Below are 19,964 nucleotides of genomic sequence, written 5' to 3'. Positions count from 1 at the left end.
TACAACTCGGGCAGGACAAGCTGTCTCTGCCGCAAGCCTTAAGGGGCCAGGCCATAATAGTTGTGCCACGGTGGGGAAGGCTGTGCTTACAAGCTTTGTGAAGTTCTTCCATCAAGTAATTAAGGCTTTTTCCTGTTGCCTGGCAGAGATTAAGCTGAGACTGTGCCTCTGTGTACAGAAGAAGAGGGGAATAGAGACATGGTTGTAGAAATCTTTAAATTTCTACCTTTTAAAATTTTTAAATATGCAATGTTATTTCCATTTAAGTACTTCAGTTGTTTTGGGGCTTTTCTGACCAGCCAGTGGAGAGGTATTTCTGCAGCAGCAGATTTTTCCCTAGTGAGGAGCAGAGCTGGGATTCCAGATAAATTCACTTACGGTCTATGAACCTCTCCCTGCACCAGAGCAAGGCAACGATAGCGATGTGCTGTGCAGGAGACAGGGACAACTGCCAGCACAGTCCTGCCTGCTGGTGCCTGGCACCAGACCTGCTGTAGGACTGGGCAGAGAGCAGAGGATGAAAGGAGAATGCAGGAAGTGCTCTGGATAGCCTTCCTGGGAATGACAAGTCAGAGGCAGAGAGACATGGAGTCCCCACCCCTGTGAACTCCTGTTGCTTGAAAGCCAGCATGGTTGAGCAAGCACACTGTGACATTAGCTGGGGTGCCTTCTGATGGAGCAGGGAAAGGTGACTTTCCCATGACAATGACACTCATTGAAGACTCCCACACCCTCTCACTGATGAATTAATTCTGCTCCAGCTTTACAGCTCCCTGGGCAGAACAGGATGGCCTTTTCCAGGGGCTGTTTCCACAGGCAGGGTGGTGCAGAGGGAGGTGGTGAGGCTGCAGCCTTCCCTTCACCTCAGCAGCCTGAGGGGCTGGGGAGCAGCCGTCCCCACCACTGCAGGAGTGGCCAGAACATGGAAGACACCAAATTAAAGCCTCTTTTTAGACACGAACTGCACCTCGATGCTGGGACACCGACTGCAAGCCACTGCACAGACACATGGGGCAGAGAGGACGTTTACCTTTGGGTTAACAGGTGGCAAAGAGTTCATCACATGTTCACTACATTGCTAAGAATGGGAAAAATGTCAAATAAGGAGGTGAAACCTCAGGCCTGTCAAAGCATTTAAATAACAGCATCATTCATGGCATTAACACAGTAGCAATGCTTTGGCCAATCTCAGTCTTGGAAAAACCACACCAGCAATGCAGTTGTTCCTGAAGACAGTTCCTGCTTAAATCAAGTGTGATTTCAGTGGTAGAGACATTCAAAATGCACTGTCAAATTCCCCTCTGGTTTTGGAAGCCAAAGCCCGTCAGATTCAGTGAGCTGCAGTGGTTTAACATGATGGTGAATGTGTTTTTCAGGCTAGATTGGTAAAGCACCTGGATTCACCAGCACCTGGTTGTTACCGCTTGGTGTCCACATCTGTCTGCACACTGGCCACCCACCATGCCAGCCCTGCTAGGTACATGGAGAGAGCGCTAAATGGGCAGAAAACCTTTGCTGCCTCCTCCCAGCTAAGGAAGGAGCTCATCTCCTGTGGCAGCACATTCCTCCCTCTCTCAGGATTTTTCATAGAGGTGCACAGAGAGAAAGAAAGAGGAAACAATTTCTATTTCTGCTCCTTTTTTTTCTCATGTGGAATGTGTTTGGAGAATTGTTTACCTGGGGTGATTGCTTGATTGGATTCTGGTGAGGATTATTTGGGCCTGATGGCCAATCCAATCCACCTGTGGCTGGACTCGAGAGAGTCACAAGTTGTTAGTAGTTAGAAAAAAAGTAGGTATGTAGTTCTAGTATCTTCCTTTATATAGTATATTAATGTATTATAGCATAGTTATAATAAAGAAATCATTCAGCTTTCTGAACTGATGTTGGACATCATTTCTTCCCATTGGATTCACCTGCATTTTACAATAAACTCCAGCCTCCTGTGCCTACCCTCACAGGATGTTTGCAGGAGCTGTCTGTAAGCAAAGGCCACTTTTGTCACAATGCATTGGTGAAGACCATGCATCTGGGAGGCACCTCTTCCCCCTGGGGCAGCCAGCCATGAGCCCATCCATGCAGGAATGCCAACCTCTGCAGAGCCCTGAGGCGCAGCACAGCTGTGGGCACCTCTCAGCACAGCAGCTCAGCCTGGGCACACTGCAGCAGTTGCCTGCATGGTGACACCAAGGGTTGTGGCACCTGCCAGCCAAGCCAAAATGGTGAACACTGTCTGATCCATTGTCTTGTGGTCTCATTCCTGCCCCCAGGAAAGGCAACATAATAGGATCTGAGTCTAACCAACGGTGGCCAATTGCAAGGCAGCCCCCACAGCCTCTGCCCCCATGCTCAGGACCCTCCGGCTGTGGGGGGGAAAGCTGAGGGAGTGGGTGCTGCAGCTCTCCTTGTGCCCTGGGCTACTGGCAGGGTCCCAGCAGCAGAGGACAAGTCCATGGCCTGACACTGTGAAGGTGCATAGGTGGGTGAGCCCCAGTGCCATGAGGAGGTCCCCTGCAGGGGCTGAGCTGTTCTCAGAGGTTGTTGTTCTGCTTGTCCTCCCTGTGTGGGCCTCCACTTTTTGCCATGGTCTCTTGGATGCTGTCATGGTGGGGTCTTACCCTTGGGGATAGAAAAGGATGATTGAGCTGTGAGGGAAAGCCCAGGCAGTGCCAAGACCCCATAGAAGTACAGCAGCCTTGGAGCTCCCCACTGACTCCACAGCTCCTGAGTGCCCCAGGCTCCTCCAACACAGGGCCCCCACAGCTCCCCTCACTCAGGCCCCCCAGCCCTGGGCCCCCAAAAATTGTCAAAGGCTTTGGCAAGGGCCAGTGCCTCTTCTGCTGCCTCTGGACCAAAACTTACTTTTCTCTGTTGAAAACAATGAAGTCCCTTTGGAGCATTTCCAGGTGCTTCTGGAGGTGGCTGGCCTTTCACATTGGAATGGAAAAATAAAAGAGATAGGGAATAAATTCACAATTTAGATAGAAAAACATTGCAAGGACAGTTTCAATGACAGTTTCAAGTTTCAATGACACATGGCAATATGTTTAGGCAAGAGCATCTTTAGCCCTGCAATGGGGAGAATGGCATTAAGGCTCTCCTCTTGCAGTAAAGTAGTGCATACACATTCTGCCTTTCACCACAGGGAAGATGGGGAGAGTTTTAGGAAAAAAGTTGGTCACAATGGAAAAAAAAATTCTGTTCAGTTTAGTGTGGTCATGCTAGATGGCAGTCATTGAAAAATGAAAAGCCTCCTTGACCATGCTTGTACCTGTTTGCTCTCACCTGGGATAAGTTGCTTTTGCTTGTGTCTTTCTCCTTCTTAGCCAAGCGCTTTTTTTTTTTGTGAAGAGGTTTGGATTCCAGGATCATTTCTTCCAGTTCAAAGGTTGGGTCACAGTTCAGTCTGCCTTTCTGGAGGGGAGAGAGAAGTAGCCTTAAGTGATCAGAGCCTGTCTTAAGGAGTCTCTTATAACCTGGACTGCATCTGGGAGCTGAATTTTGTAAAAAATATATGCACTAAGTATAATTGCACATGCAGCCCAAGAGCACTGGCTATACTCCTGATACACTTTATCAGTCCCTTCAGCTACGGGCCATATTCAAGTGTCACAGTGGCTCCTTTTGTGCTCCTGCTTCTACTCTGCCCTTTGGCTGCTTTGGAGTGGTAATGAGGATGAGGACAGAGTCCTGGCTGGGTTGTGCCTTTTTGAGAGTAGCACAACAGCCCAGTGGAACTGGTCTTCAAGCAATAAAGAATTGTACCCACCACAGAGAAACCCAGCAACAAGGGCGGATATACAATTAACAAATATTCATAGTTTTGCCCAAGTTCTGCTGAAAACCAGTTGGAGTCGTTGGACTATTCTTAATAAGGGTTGTGTTAATTATGTGCTGTTTTAATTCAATTTAAAAAGGCCCATAAACACAAATCTAGTGTATGTGTTATTTACTGTTAACAATGGGCTTGCTGGGGGAAGCATTGCAGGAGAAAACAATTCCCATAAGGTGGTCTCCAGGCTGCTGCTGAGTCCATCCTAGTGCACTAGGTTTTTGGATGTGGGGAACAGCATTGCTCAGAGCACGGGCTCACAGGAACTGTCCATCCCACACAGATGCACAGCCCAGTGGGTTGTAACACCAGTTCTGCACCCAGAAATTCCAGGAACATTACGAACAGGGCATATCAGTTTTGGGGCACCTACACTATAGTCTCCTTCCATTACTCTTTGCTACACACTCGAGGAAGAGACAGCTCTGCCCTGGTCTCTCTTTTCCCCTTGGGACACCTGTTGCTTCAGTGGAAATTTGTCAGAATATCCCATGTCCCAGTGCTGGGTGTGAGGAACCTTTACACTCAAATGGCCTTACCAGGGGAATGAATTCTGGCATTATTCTTTTCTGGAGAACAGCATCCCAGTTCACATCAGACAGATACGGGAAGGACTGGATGTCCTTCAGCTGAGAAAAACGTTTCTCGGGGTTCAGCTCGAGCAACTGCAGCAAGAGTTAAAGGGAAGAGGTGAGACCATCCCCACAGGGCACACATTCTGTGGAGCATGGCTGCGGACACATAGTGCCAGAGGCCCCGCATCAGTGCTGGCATTTGGACCAGTGCCTTCCCTGCTCTGGCTCAGAGTCCCTGCACCAGGGTATGTGACAGGCTCACAAGATCTGCCTCTGTTTCTTCCCATTTTTATGAATTACTTTTATCTCCATTGTAGGAGCAGGCAATGAGGCAGTACAGTGTCCTTAAACAATTTGTCCAATGTTAAAAATAAGCATTTGTTTGGAATGGGGAGTTCCACTCAGGTGTTTGTGTTCTGCTTTTAATACTGGATCAGTAAAACATCCTCTTTTCTCACTCTACTAAAGTAATATTCTTATTCCAGTGTGAAAGTATGCCTTCACACTGCTTATTTTCATAAGTTTTTATCATTGCTGTAGGGATTACTTGTGTGGAAGGAAAGGGTTGAAGTGGTCTCTGTTCAAGGATTATACACTGCAAAAACTCCTGACACCTTGCACTCCTAAAACTCAGCAGGAAAAGCAGATGATCCAAACCCTTTGGGGAATTCATAGGCAAGGTGACCCGCACAGCCCTGCTCGTGCTGGCGTGCAGCCAGTTACCAGCACTGTCCCCAGAGCCCAGCTCCCTCTGCAGAGCTCTGGACTCAGCCCAACGCCAGCGCCGCGGCTCCGCGAGGACAAACATCTGCCCGGGCCGGTAATAAATGCAGAAATCCACAGGGGATGGTTGAGCCAGGAAGGAGCCACAGTTGCCTTCATATATAATACATATGGCTGTTAAACCAGATGCAAAGGAGCTCTGGGAAATTTAAATAATTGTGACATTGTATTACTTATTCACAAGGGAGCCTCCATGACTTGCGGCCTACTGTGGTCCAGAAAAAACTGCCAGCATAGCAACACATAGGAGATCTGCAGCAAATATTCCTGTATTACTGTTAGGCTTAATGAAATACTGGCTTCATTGATTTTTCAGCAAATAGAGATATTCTGCAATTTTCTTCCTGGAAAATACACCATGATTCTGTCTCAGCAAAGAACTGACAGCCTCTTTTCCTTAAAATGTTTGATCGTCTATTTCATTAGAAATTACAGAATACATACATATATTATTTGGAACAAGAAACAGTTGAAAGCTACATGAAGTACTACTTCATTGTCCACACTTATTTGAAATTAAAAAATTATTTCCATACTTCCATAAAATTTGCTGCCAGTGCTGCTATGCAGGGTATAAGTGCTCAGCTTTGTTGCCACTGTTAAGCCATAGTCTTGTTTATTGAAGCTAGGGCTTCATTTCAAATGGGAGTTCAGCTTCAAAATTATTCCAGTAATGATTTTGAAGCAATTTTTATAACAGCTTTATTTAAAAAAAAAAATGCAGTGGTGCATAAACAACATCGCATCAAAGGATTTCAACAGTGTCAGCATTTCTTGCAAATATTTCCATTAATGGGAAAAAAATGTTTCTTGAGGATTAAAAAAATGTGGTTCTTGGACTAAATTTATTGACACATATCAGTACCTGCTTCTAAGTCAGTTAATTCCAGAGTGCAAAGTCATAGAGGAAACTCTGGAAGCCAAGGCTGCCATGTCCTTAGCAAGGTGCAGCAGCAGCTGTCACCACGGCCAGGCCAGCCCAGGACGCAGCGCTGCTCGCTGCCATCCCCTTCGTGCAGCTGACATTTATCACACAGTGTGCTCTCAAAGTCACTGCCCAGGCCCTGACATTTGCAAGTGCTTCCCACCGTGTAGGGCAGAGGCTGCGAGCGGCAGGAGCACCGGGCACTCAGAGCCCCCTCACCTTCCTGATCAGTGCCACCGTGTCCGGGCCCCACGCGGCCGGGTACCTCACTGTAGCTGTCTTCAAGATGTGAGCGATTTCAGCTGTGGAAGTGCTGGACCGAATGTGATACGGCCTCTGTGGGAAACGCCACAAGACAAGAATCAATTTATCTGCTTTTCAGACTTCTTGAGAGATCTGGTTAGAGCACAGAAGCGTCACACAGTCTCACTGTCCAGTCCCCAGCCTCCTGTGGGACATCTCTCCCTGTGTGACCATGGCTCAGTCGAAAAAACAAAATGTCAGCAAGAACTACACTAATAACTGGGCATTTAACAGCAGGACAGGCAGGAGCAAACCCCAGAAGTCAGTTATCAGCCAGTGGGAATTTGCTTGGTCTTGTCAGTGTTTTTATCTTACAAGGCTGTGACACACAGTGCTGTGGTTAGAACACTCCTGATACTCCCTGTAAAACGTGTTTCACTCATGCTGGGGACAATGCCAGTGAAAAGGAGACAAATATCCCCTAACAATAAAATCAGTTCAGAAAAGGATGTCCCAGGAAGGGTCATCAGCCTCAGGTGGGCATCAGCACGCAAGGTAACAGTCCCTTTTGCCCTGTGGTCTCTGTCATGTCACTGGGACAGGTGAGCCATTGCAGAGGAGCACCAGGGACTCCTCCTGCATCAAGAGGCAGCGTACAGCCAGTGAGTGACACAAGGACACATGCAGTGAAGAGCAGGCGAAGTCACATCCCTGTTTATCTTCCATCTACAATTCTGCTGATTTACCTGGAGAGAGAACGTAAAATGGCAGCGTGCTTCCATCTCAAATGTTTTGATTCACAGACTTTTACCTTATTTTGGGGGGAAGAAGTCAGGAGCATATTAAAAGTACGTTTAAAGAATAGCAGCTATAAATAGTGAGATCAGATGAGGTGCAGTGTGCTTGACGTGTGCCAGCACTAGATGGACCTCAAAGCCTCCCTTCCCTTCCCCCAGGTGCCACCACCTTGCCACGGCTGTGCCATCAAGTATGAGCACAAGACAGCATTTCTGCTCCTGCCTTTAGAAGTGCCATCAAGTCAAAAACCAACGTGATGCACAGTCCTGCTGTTCATTTAGCATTATAGGTGGAAAACTCAAATATTACATTAGGATGTTTATGGAGGGTACATTACTTCAGTTACCCAACAGGTCAGACAGCCACATCTCCTCAATGTCTGCTAAACTGATCTCTCGCAATTGAGACACACAAATTCAAATGAAAAAATCTGTTCATCAAAACGTCTTCTGCAAAGACTGATGATAGAGGTTTTAAAAACCATGTTTTGCATACTCATACTGAAAGAAGCTTCTGACCCTGACAAAATCTTAAATGTTCCTCTTTAAATTACATTCTTTTTTAAAAATTTGTATTTTTTAAAATTTGTCCCACTTTTTTACACAACACTTTGTATTTTTTAAAATTTGTCACACTTTTTTACACAACACTTTCAAAACACTGATGTATTTGTCTGTCTACAAGGCTCCCAACCTTGCCCAAGTCAGCAGCAGAGCCCTGATGGCACCGGCAGGGATTGGGCTTTTCCCATCATTTGCTCCAACTGCTCAGTCTTGTTACAACAGCAACAAGGTTTTTTTTTTTTTTTTAATTTTTCCTTGCAGGATAGAAACTCCAAGTAAAGGATATTGCACCCCAAACTTCAGGACCTGTTGCTTGTTTGCCTTGCCCCCTTATATCAACCCAGAGGCCCTCAGCTGCACAGGTAACTGCCACAACATGCTATTCTGTATTGCAGCAGCTTCTCTGAGCTCTTAACCATGATCACAAGAACCCTGGTGAAGATGTGATCTCTGCTTCCTCTGCTGTAATAAGTCCTAAAGCCTTGAATTCAGCTTGGCCATCTCATCTCTGCTATAAAGCATTAACCATCCCAGCAGCATGTCCCAGGGCAGAACAGGCCAGGCCATGAACCACACACATACCCGAGTTCTGAGCAGCTCGTAGGCAGTGACTCCCAGCGACCACCAGTCCACGGCAAAGGAGTAGCTGGTGGGTTTTGTGGAGCTAAACATTTCAGGTGCTGTGAAATACAGGGGGGGAAAATTGCCTTGCTGCAATCCCAAGCGTAAATGAGCAACGCAGAACACCTGAGCCCCACCCTTCCCCTGCTTCCATGCTCCTGCACCAGGGCCACCCTGCAGCCCCACAGTCCTCTCCACATGAAACTCTCTGTGCTTCTCTGCCCCCAAGCCCAAAAAGAACATTTTACTGACACAGGAGTTGCCTACCATTCATAGTAAATGTGCTCCAGAATAAGCACATCCACTCAGCGTAGGCATAAGGTGGCCTAAGTATCTCTTCACCTCCCCTGTGAAGTAGGACACGCACATTCCCCAGCTGCACTGAGGCATTTCTGGGGAGGGACTCCTGTCCCCACCCTGCATCCCCTCTCCAGGGCGCTCCTCACTTCAAACTGTGTATGTTTTGATGTGAATCAGGAAGAAAAGTGTCCCAGCTCTAACCAAGAATCTCTTCACCTGTGTCCCACCACAGCAGTCCACCCAAGCCCACAAATGGAGATTCAAGAACATGTAGCTGCCATCGGCTCTCACCCATGTAGGGCTTCGTGCCAGCGATGGTGGTGACAGGACTGTCCTTCGTCAGCATCGTGGCAATATTGAAATCAGTGACGTGCACGTGTCCTGAAAGACAGAGGCTAACGTGTAACAGGCTTGGCTTTAATTTCACACAAGAAATAGCTCTGAATCAGAAACATAAAGTAAAATACTCAATGGAAAAGAGTTTCCAGGTAAAAAAATCTGGTGGGAGAACTGATAGAAAATACTTCAGCTTACAGGCCGCTTGCAGATGTGTCTTGTTTCAAATATCCCCTTATTTTCCCTCTGGGGAACCAGAAAATACAAGAGTTCTCCAAAAAGTAATTTAGTGATGATTGCTTTGAGTCTTCCTATATTTTAGGGTCAGTCTGGAAAACAAAATGAACTCTGTGTGTATCCAAAACTTTCTTAGCTTTTCTAAGTTTGTCAGAAGACAAACCTTTGCTGCCATGGATGAAGAAAAGGAATATTACAAGTCACAGACAAAAGGACACTGGAGCCAAGGATATGTCCCCAGAAAAAACACTCTGAAACCCCTGCAAGAGAGAGTTTAAAAAATCACAGTGAGCAGAGAATAGACTCAAAATTCATCCCGAATTGTAGCATCATTATAAAAGTTAGTAGGCTGTGTCTTCCTGGGCTGAATGCAGCTGCAGAGATGAACAGAGCCTTTTCCTCTTTTTTTTCCCCTCTTCAGGGAGTGCTGACCTACATTCCCATGGCCATGGTGATCCCAGCTCCTCTCAGGAAGTTTTGTCATCCCAGTCTGAGCAGCACAGAGTTCTGGGAGAATGGTGAAGGGTCACCAAAGCATCCAGCAGTGAGGACTGACCAGAAGCAGTCGCACACAAGATGGGCAGCCCGGAGCCCTGGCAGTGCCAGGTCCTGACACTTCAGGGAGGACAGGGCTCTCCATAGTCTGTGTAGGGGGCAGCAGCTGGAGAAAGATGGAGCAAGGCAGGACAGGGGCTGCAGCACCTGAAGGCAAAGCCACTTTGCTGCCAGCTCCTAAATAAATAATCAACCAGTGCCCTGAACTTAGAGATCATATGCAAACGGACTGAGTCTGGGCTCGATGCTGCCAGGCAACCTTGGTCACACACACCCTGTCACAGAGCCAGGCACTGCCTCCCTTGGGAGCTGCAGCATCTCTGCTACAGCCTCTGAAGTCATAACAAATGCAGGTATGCCTCCTCCCTGCACTGACTTTTTCTCTTCAAGCACCTTGCTCTAGCTGCTAATGAAGATTTCTTACAGCAAGACAGTACTTGGCTTTAAAAAAAAAATATGAGCTAAAAAAATGTTTCTCTAGTGATTACAAATTAATAAATATCAGAGAACTCTTTACTGCGAGATCTTTGCCAGGAAAAAAATGTGACTAAAGAGCCATACAAGAATATAGTCAAGAGTTTTGCCTAAGAAAAACTACAGAAAAACTGATAGCAACATTTGTAACATACCTAGCCCCTAATCCTCTTCAGAGCTCCCTCCCCAAGCCAAATGCTCAAGGAAAAAGAAAATACATGACTGTGGTGGTGCCCAAGGCTTATCCATTGCACCATTATTAATTCTGTTTGTGCACAAACCCTGCAGTGACACAAGCATTGCCCTTCAAATGATGCATTTTCAGTAAGTTTTAAACAAGAACCAAGAAAATGCTAAAATTGGGTGTGCTGGGCTACTGACCCCAAGAAGCAGCAAACATGTGGTCCCTGCCAGTGCCTTGTAGGGACACCATCAAGTCAGTCAGCCAAAGGAGGTGTTGGCTAAAACACCAAGGCAACCCCAGAAACACCACAGCATCACAGGGTAGGTAGGTCTTGAAGGTACAAGACACTGCTGCTCAAAAAGCAAGAGACAGCAAGTGGAGCACAAAAGGATGGGATGATCCTGCTCCCAGCTGGGCTGAGCGACACCAAACGATGGCACCAGCAAGCACCGAGACTGCAGCTTGTCTCCTGTCTCCGACTGCTTCTGTACCTCTGCATGACCACAGAGCACCAGGCACTTACCGTGCTCATCCAGTAAAATGTTGTCGGGCTTGATATCTCTGAGAAACAAAGCAGAGGAGAGACAGCCATTAGCCTAGAGAAGTGACAGGGAACACAGCTGCTGGCACTGCAGGAAGAGACCTGGCAGAGACACTGGCAGAGACCAAAATAAAGATCACTGCACCCTCAGAGCCTCTGGCTTCTCAGCTCCAATGCTCCCATTTGAGTCAGGCATCAGAAAGCGATAATCAATAAGCACCAGCAGCGCTGGGTACGCTGCCAGGCTGCAGGGCTTGGGTGAGCAGCACTCAGCTAAGTTCACATAACATAGTTAAGTTAGAGAGTCTTTTTGTCGTTTTCCTCCTGTTACTTTTCAATCTATTTCAATGCTGTATGAGAAGGGGTCCCCAGTACAAATTAAAGTATTTTAACATCTTTGTCCTAGATACAAATGGGTTACCCACAGGTTTTATTCCTAAGTAAAAGGACCCCACAAAATAATGCCTATAGCAATGCTGTAAGGAAACACTTTAACTGAAGGGAGAAAACGTTCACCTGATACTCTGACACAGCCATGGTGTCCACCTGAGTGACTTTACAAGCCATTACCTGGCTTTAATGAGCTCATTACACCAGTCCCCATTGAGCACCTGCCAGCTGATGCCCCAGAGAAAAGGTCCCGGCCAGGGGGCAGGCAACAGGTGCAGTGACCCTGTGCCAGCTGGTGCTCCTCACCAGGCCCAGGAGCAACAAGTGAAGAAATGAACACGTTTAGGATTTTATCTTTTAAAATTCAGTCATTAGGATACAGTTTGAGTTCTCCAAGCCACCTGGAATCAAAGTCCCACAATATATCTAATTGTCATCTAATAGTTTACAGTTTTCTGGCATCTTGTTGCCCAAACTTCCAGTGGGTTAAAAACACTGGTTCTCTTCCTGGTGTCATCCCCTCATACAGGTGAGTATAGGGACAGGCATCATTAGCAGAGCACAGGGCAGTGTCAAGTAAGCAGCTGATTTTCCCTGAAGCACAGTGGAACTGTTTCCATTTTTTTTTAAAGTTATTACTTTTTAATTTCCAGTGTGGCTGTTTCTGATCTCCCTCAGTCTGGCATACAGCCTCTGAAATTACACCAGCACAGTAAGATCATTTTCAGGATGCAAACAAATACCAGACATAATTCTGGTTATTGTTCATTTGTATATTTCTTTTTTTATGAGCTGGTTATGTAATTTCCTAACCTAAAAGATATTAATATTTCCCATTCTTTTACATCTAGGTGGGAAATAATTACAACCTGAGTTTGCTGTCTCTGCACAGCTTTGTTCAGCCAAACAAAGCCATTGCTTCCCTGTCGGCTGATGTTCCCAATTACAGCTGTTGCAGTGTAATTGCCTCAGCTGAATCACTTTATCAATCAAATACTATCCCACTGGGTTACTGTGTTAATTAAACAACTTGCATTACAGTGTAAATTAAATAACTTGCAAATTTTACAGCCTGCCATAGATGTTTTGTTGTACTTGATTTACCTTAAACACATGCAGCTGTGTGAAAAGCACACTGCAAGCTCACCTGCAGTTTCTCCCACTCCTATTCACATTGGGGCAAAGATCCATGCAGTAAAGCACAGAAGAAGCAGTATGAAAGAGGAGACCCTGAGGAGGTGGGAGCTGTTCCCCGGGCCTGGCCCCAACTGCAGCAGAGCAGAACTGCTCTGGGCTCTTGTGGCTGCAGGGACAGGCAAGGGGTCATTCTACCCTCACGCTGGACATGGCAGCTGGACACTGTGGCCAGGAACAGACTTTCACCATCACCAGCTCCTCACCAGTGTGTGCCTTCCCCACTAACAACCAAGACCATTTCAATTTTATGCTTTCCACGCTTAATTCTTATACTGCACAAGTATGCTCATCTGGAGTGGTATTTCTAAATGACGTGACCTTCTCCCTGCAGTTACTGACCCTCATGGAGCCTCCCTGACAGCAGCTAACTTGGCTCAACTCTTGGGTCCCTGAGCTCCGCGCTGCCCATGACAGCAGCAGAAAAGCCGCGTGTCTATCCATCCGCAGCCAAACCCTGCTTCCCAGACAGGGGAAACCTCTGCCTCCTCTGCTATTCTGCAGGCCTTCAAAGGTATGGGAAGATCTCATGCATTTTTTTCACTGGCCATGAGAAACTATGGTAGCCAAAAAGAAACTCTCAGTGCTTCTAAAAATGGATTTACCTCATACAGGAAAAAGTCGTGTTCGGGCCCAGTCCTCGTATTTTGGTGCAATACAGAGGGGGGCAAAGGGAGACACCTTCAAGCATGAACACAGGAGTTCTGAATGCTGACACCTACTCTCCCTGGATGAGGATGGATATTAATGAGTTACAGCTAATTAAAACCTATCAGAGACAAATTTTTGCAGGATAGTGGGCAATCAAATATGCTATTTCACAGCTACCCCAGAGGGACAAATCAGATGGTCTCTGCTGTATATGAAATACTTTTCTGGGGGAAGCCTTGTGTTTCACATAAAAGCAAATACACATGGGAGAATATGTTGTTTATCACTTAAGCTTCTGTTTGTTGTTTCATATCAAGAAGGAGCAAGCCTGCCCACAGCACAGCCTGTGGCCTGGCTGACCTGTGGATGATGTGCCTGCTCTGCAAGTAGTCAAGGGCCAGCACCAGCTCACAGATGAAGAGTTTCACAGTTCCCTCTTGGAACCGCACATTTTGTTGGAGATGGTAGCGCAGGTCCCCTCCAAGCAGTAGGTCAACCACCATGAACATATCCTCTTCATCCTGGAATGAGTACCTAAAACAGCACACACATGCTTCAAGGACAGTAGCATTGAAAGATGACAGGCAATAAAGGAACATATGGTACCTCTGGGAATACTCATCATTTCTTGGAATTTTTCACTCCAAATTTCACAACCTTTCCACGCTCCATTTCCCACTATTGTCACACTTGTGACAACAATAATTTAGTCTCAGATCCATAACAGAGTCAGAGCAGAACATATGGACAACTCAGGATGGGTGTTGCATCCTGGGTTTGGGCATTCTGCCTTCTCCGAGCACCAACAGGAAGTGACCCCAGGAGCGACGCAGAGGAGCCTGGACCTGCACCCCTGCCCAGACCCAGCACTGGAGGTCCTGTGCCTGTGACCCCATGTGCTCAACACAACAGGGGTGCAGCTGGTCTCTGCTGGTCCTTATAAGTGATCTCATTTGATGGACTGTGTCTCTGAGAGGGGCTGACAAGCAACTATGAGCCCTTTCCTCATGGACTTTTCCCTGTCAACACACTGACTGCTTGATGTGATGACCAGCACCACCAGCCAGACCAGTGCTCCACACAAAGCTTGTAGTATGTGTATCACCCAGAGTGCAGGAAAGACTCAGGAATGCTAAAGGCATCCTGAAGCCAGGGATGGCATGGCAAGAACAGAGGCAGGGACACTTGGATGGTTTGCTCTGTACAGATCTCTACAAAGACACACACTGGTCAGCTTTCAGCTGCTGAGTGAGCTTTGCCTGGAGCTTTGTGTTCAAGTAGAAAAGACAAATTTGGAGATGTTATATGGGAGGTGTAGCTGCACCTTTACCATTCATACCCCAATAAGAACCACTCTAAATGGCAACAGCAGCAAAATACCAAGAGTTCACTGAACTGCGCTCAGGTTACAGGAGATTTCAAAAAGGAAGAATTATTCAAAGATTTTTGATCTTCAATGTCTTTTAGACTTTTGTGTCTGTGTGTGTGTTTAGCATTGATAATTTCTACTTTATTCTAAAAATAAATCAAATTTTCAATGAATGTAATTACCCATGACCCTAGAGGAATACTGAAACTACAGGATATTGGCCACTTTATCATGCAATATGTGAGCTCACACCCCATGGAATGTTACTGGTGTCCTAATAAAATTAAGAAGAAAGAAATGTCAAGGGACAGCCAGCAAAGACCCCTGCCTGGCCATCAATCCCATGCTGCCAGAAGCTGCTGGTGATTGCAAAGAGCTCCTTTAAATACAGGAGGGGTAGGGTGATAGCCAATACCTGCCTGGGGGACACTGCAAAGGGACACATGAATAAACTCTCTTGTGCTGTCTGAGGGGACAAGGGAGATAACTGCTTAACTAAACAGGAGTCCCCTGAAACAAGAGCCCCAGTCAGTGGAACACACCAGTTGCTTCCAAGACAGGCTTGAAGCAGATAAGGAGGGTCTGATCTCAAAAGTGTCTGTAACTGACTCAACCAGTGAGCCAAGGCACCACCTCTTACCATAAATTAACCAAGAAAGGGTGTTCCAGGCCCTGCATAATCTGTAGCTCCTTGAAAACATTTCTCACTTCATTACGCTCCACACACTTCTGTTTGTTCACGTATTTCATGGCGTACATTTTCTTGGTGTCAGTCTTTTGCACCACGCAGACCTAAGAGAGCAATCAGGGGATAAAACAGAGGTGATTTGTCAGCAAATTTGGGTAGGTAAAACCCAGTGACATGAGTGTTTTCCAGCAGCTTTGGCAGTGCTGACACTGCCAGGGCACAGCTCTATCCACCAGTGCTGCAACACTGGACGCTGCCTGGGAATCTCTTGGGAATTTCACCCAAAGAGAAGTTGTTGGGGGAAGATGAGAGGAAGGAATTTATCATCATGATATGGGAGACAGGGAATCACAGAGAAGTCAACATTTTATTTAATGTCATTCACTAATCATCATGTCCATTCCTCCCACAATAGTTGCTGTTGGGAAGAGCCCACTCCACCACAGAACTACAGGTCAAACACTGGGACCAGCACCTGATCCTCACTTTCCTGAGAAGTGTTACTCAGTTCACAGGTAATCTTGGGCTTTGTTTAAGGGGTACTGGCCTTTGATATATGGCTACAGAATGGATAAGGATTTAGGCTCTGATCCCTTTCTGATTACCAGGAATTAAAGGTCAAGGCTCACTGATAGTTCATGGGCTTTGGTTCTGTACTCTCACGTGAGCCTTCAACTCATCTATTTCCACCCAGTTACATCTCCAGCTGCCCACATGGTGATTAGTTTCCAAAACACTCACTTTTCCAAAGCTGCCCTTCCCGATAGCTCGCAAAATCTCAAAATGGTCGAAGGTAACTGCAAGAAAGAGCAACATTTCAATATTAAATGGCTGAGCAAATATTTGACGATATTATTTTTTATCCCTTGGGCTGAGAAAAATGAGGGATACCCCAGAAATGTTCTGTTCCTTTTGAAGATTTGGGTGTTGTTTAAACTTGGTGTGTTTAACAGGGCTTTTTTTTTCTCTATGGTTCAGCCTCAAAGGCAAGTTCCTTAGGTCAGCCTCTGTCAATGGCAATCAGGCAGGAGATCACCAAGTGAACATTCTCACTCTTTCCTCCTGCACTGTCTGTTAGAGATATTAGCATCCCCTTGCTCCTGCTGAGACCAAATGCAAAGCTGAGTCCATAAAACCCTTATATCATGTGAAGATATTGCCATTACCTTTGCAGGCATGATGGCACAGTCTAATCATAGCAAAGTTGACAGTGACCAGTTACAGCACTTGGAAGGAACACAAGCTTTTAGGCACAGATGCCCCTTCTCAAACCTGGAACAGCTGTAAATATCAAAGTAAATAGAAGCTGCTGATTGAGTTTAAACAGATCTGTTCACCCGTGAGACCATCTGGGAGAAGGGTGGTGGATACCTGCAGAATAAAGAGGGAGAGTGAAGATGCTTATCACCTGCAAGGAAAGATGAGAGTGGTGCCTGCTTGGGGGAGAGGTCAACTGCCATAGCCCAGTGCCACAACCCACAGCCACAACTGTGGGATGTCTGGTCCCTGGCACTGGGACCCCATATAGAGCTCTGCAGAGCGGGGCAGACCACAGCATTAACAGCTGGGCAATAACATCAGGAACAGCTGCAAATCCAGAGGAGTTAGGCCAGCAGCTGCATTTTATATGTTCACACACTTTATCCCTATTGTCCTTTACAGGAATGCTTTCAGGAGCATGTTCACACCCTCTGCCTTCTTGTTGTTTAATACTGAGCTGGGTGTGAGAAAGCTAAGTTGCATATTTAATAAAGATTCAAATTTGGTACAAGCACATTTGAACTTCTCTCTAGTTTTGCTTTTCTACTAGCCCACCTTTCTCAGGGAGCTAATCCAGAGTCTTGCTCCTAAAGAGCACTGAAATCTGTGGTGTCCAAATAAGGAACCAAACATGTGCTGTTCATTCTGAATCCACACCTACAGACAAGCCTCATTTCTCTGCCTGATGGCACACAAAGAAAAAGCCAAAGCTTTTGCCCTTCAGGGACAAAACTCATGTGCTCAGCTCAAAACTCACTAGCTCAGACAGACTGGTTTAAGAGATGCAAAGAAAGATAATACAATTGCCACAAAGAAGCAACTGGTGTATAATCATGAAACACTGTTTTGTAAACAGGGGTCATATTTCTAAACCAAGGTTTAAGGAACAATGTTTAGATGAAAAATACTTACCTAACCAGCCACAAAAAACATCCCTAGCAAAGACCAGTCAACACTGCTGAAGTCCCCAGGCTCATCTGCCAGGCAAAGTCAATGCTTTGAGGCTCAGGTTCCCCCATCCCTGTTGCTCACCCCAGCACAGCCAGCACAGCAGCACATGGTGTGTTACAACTCATCTTCCTTTTCTCACTGTTATTTCCCCAATTTTCATTGTATTCCCTTCCTCCCTCTCTCCTCCTCTGCTCTGCAGCTTCAGGAAAACGTGGCCACATGACTGGGAACAACCATGCCAGTCTCTCACATCCAGGGAGTGGGATGTGACACAGAGCCAGGCACAGAACAATGACATGGCTGATGCTCTGCTTGGTCCAAGGGTGATTTAACCAGAAGAGCTGCTGGTGGCTGGAGAGGACACTGGCAAAGGCTTACAGACTGATGTGTGTCATTCTCAACCCGCCACTGTCCTCACCTACTACCTATTTCTTCTTTACCTTGCAGCAAACTTGGCCAGCTGGGGGGAACATCTAGCTGCCATCCCCCAGGACACTTCCCACACCCTTCTGCCCAGGAGCAGCACAAACAAAATCTGGCTTCTTGTATGGTCTCATCTTGACTACACTGGGAATCAGATCACCTTGTAGCCTTGAATCTTCTGTCTGGTTATTATATTTTCATTTCACTTGCTTATTATCCACAACTGTCTGCTCAGAGGAAATGCTGAGAGAAAAATAATCCTGTCATCCCACTTCAGCTGAAGGTAAACAGAGCCCTTCAAGAAGTTCAAAGAGAGATTGTGGTGCTACAGAAAATAGTGAAATTATAGCAAAAGCAATTTGGAAAAATATGCAAGAATTGTTAGCACTGTCACTGGAGCACTTACACAACTCATGCTGTTCCACCAACCCTCACAGGTCCCAAAGGAAAAGTGTCCCTGTGGCACAGCTGCAGAGATGGGATCAGTGCCCACCACCTGCTGCCTGGGGGAGGGACCTGCCCATGCCATGGAGCAGTGTATTGTTTCCTACTGTACCCAGAAGCTCTTAATTAATTACAATTTTAATTGAAATCAGAATGAGGACAAGATTGTGACATCTGAGGTGATATAGCCTTTGGTCACCAATTTGCAAGATAATGGAAAATTCCCTAGGGGGCATTTCTGTTTCAGCTGAGTTTCTCTCCCCTCAGTATATTAAAACATGACTTATTAGAGAAAAAATGCACTACCACTTTTTAAATTTGTGCAGGGCCATGGAAACAGAACTGCACTAGTCTGCACACTGTGTCAGCATGCAAGAGTGGCCCTGAGCCCACTGAAACCTAACAAACTGACAGTGAACCACCCCACATGGTCAGGACAGGGCCTTTCCTGGCATTGTGCTTCTCAGTCACAGAAGCTGGTGCTGTATGAGCACTGAACCCAGAGAGAGACCCAGCAGAGACCAGCCACTCCCAGGAAAATCCCACACTACCCTGAGGAAGATGGTCAGGAACAGAACTGTTCATTAATCCAAGCAAGCATAAGTGGTTGCTTATGAGAAATGCCAACACTGAGCATTTAGATGCACCAGGAATGAAATCTTCAGGAAAATTTCACAGCACAGATTTCTTTTGCACTACAGAAATGGAAAAAATATGAAAACCAAAGAAAAACTGTAAACAGTTGCATTAATAATTTGGAAACTGAAGCTGGTTTTGCTGAGCAGCTGCAGACTGGCAGTGGCACCACATAGCACACTGGAACAGCAACTGATGGGGTATCCAGCTCTTCGTATGTTTTACGTTTATTACTATGTATTTGTATTTATCTACATATGCATATTGTTGTTGTACCTAGGTGAAAGCCCATATGGCAGTCAGCAAGCTGACTCATTCAACAGCAAATATATTTATGGAGCAATCTTTTAATGACTGTCTGTAATCTTGGCAGCACAGTGACCCTGGCCTCCAATGCTGCTCCCAGCAGTAGTTTTCCAACTCCTTTTCCAGCCAACCCAGCCTGCAGGCTTGGCCTCCCAGTGCCTGCAGGCAGTCCTGCCCAGCTGGGCAGCCATCAGGAACACCCATGGAACATCCATTGCTCCAGTCACCTCCCCACCATACTTCCTAGCACTCCTCCCTACACCAGGACCTCCAGAACAGACCTCTCCAGCCTCCAGAGCTGCAGCATTTTGTCCCTGCCTTCGAGGTGCCTGGCAGGGTCCCAGGGACTCCCCAACACCAAACCTCTGCTGACAGTTTTGCTTTCAGAGCTGCTGGGAGGGGAGGCAAAAGGGACCCCAACACCAGACCGCAGCTCTGCAGGGACCAGGGCACGCTGCTGCTGCTACTGCTGACCTGCACACACCTCTGCTGGCCTGGGACACCCAGGCATTGGCAGCCTCAGCACAGGTGCTGGCTGGCACCCTCACAGTCAGTCTGCACTGGAGAACTCTGCAGCCCCAGACAACAACAGGAAAAGTTCTTACCATCCTCATTCCCATCAAAGGGTGGTGACTTGCTGGAGGTGTTCGCCCCCATGGTGTGCTCAGCCCAGGCTCAGCACCCT

The 19,964-nt window shown here is 46.6% G+C and overlaps 1 protein-coding gene across 1 annotated transcript; it reads right to left on the bottom strand.

Annotated features, from left to right (window-relative positions):
* Nucleotides 1–1,894: 1,894 nt before the first annotated feature.
* On the bottom strand, nt 1,895–19,964 carry STK32A (serine/threonine kinase 32A). Its single transcript, XM_053956686.1, has 12 exons — nt 19,885–19,964; nt 16,001–16,056; nt 15,212–15,363; nt 13,563–13,736; nt 10,950–10,987; nt 8,932–9,021; nt 8,302–8,399; nt 6,335–6,451; nt 4,372–4,497; nt 3,286–3,414; nt 2,863–2,927; nt 1,895–2,619 (listed from the first exon to the last, which is right to left on the bottom strand). Exons 1-12 carry the CDS (start codon nt 19,934–19,936, stop codon nt 2,532–2,534), a joined length of 1,185 nt encoding a protein of 394 aa, XP_053812661.1. The 5' UTR covers nt 19,937–19,964; the 3' UTR covers nt 1,895–2,531.

This window comes from Vidua chalybeata, chromosome 15 (assembly GCF_026979565.1).
Source record: "Vidua chalybeata isolate OUT-0048 chromosome 15, bVidCha1 merged haplotype, whole genome shotgun sequence".
Lineage (NCBI taxonomy): Eukaryota > Metazoa > Chordata > Aves > Passeriformes > Viduidae > Vidua > Vidua chalybeata.
Note: the sequence above shows the minus strand (reverse complement) of the source record. Positions and strands in the feature narration are given on the sequence as shown.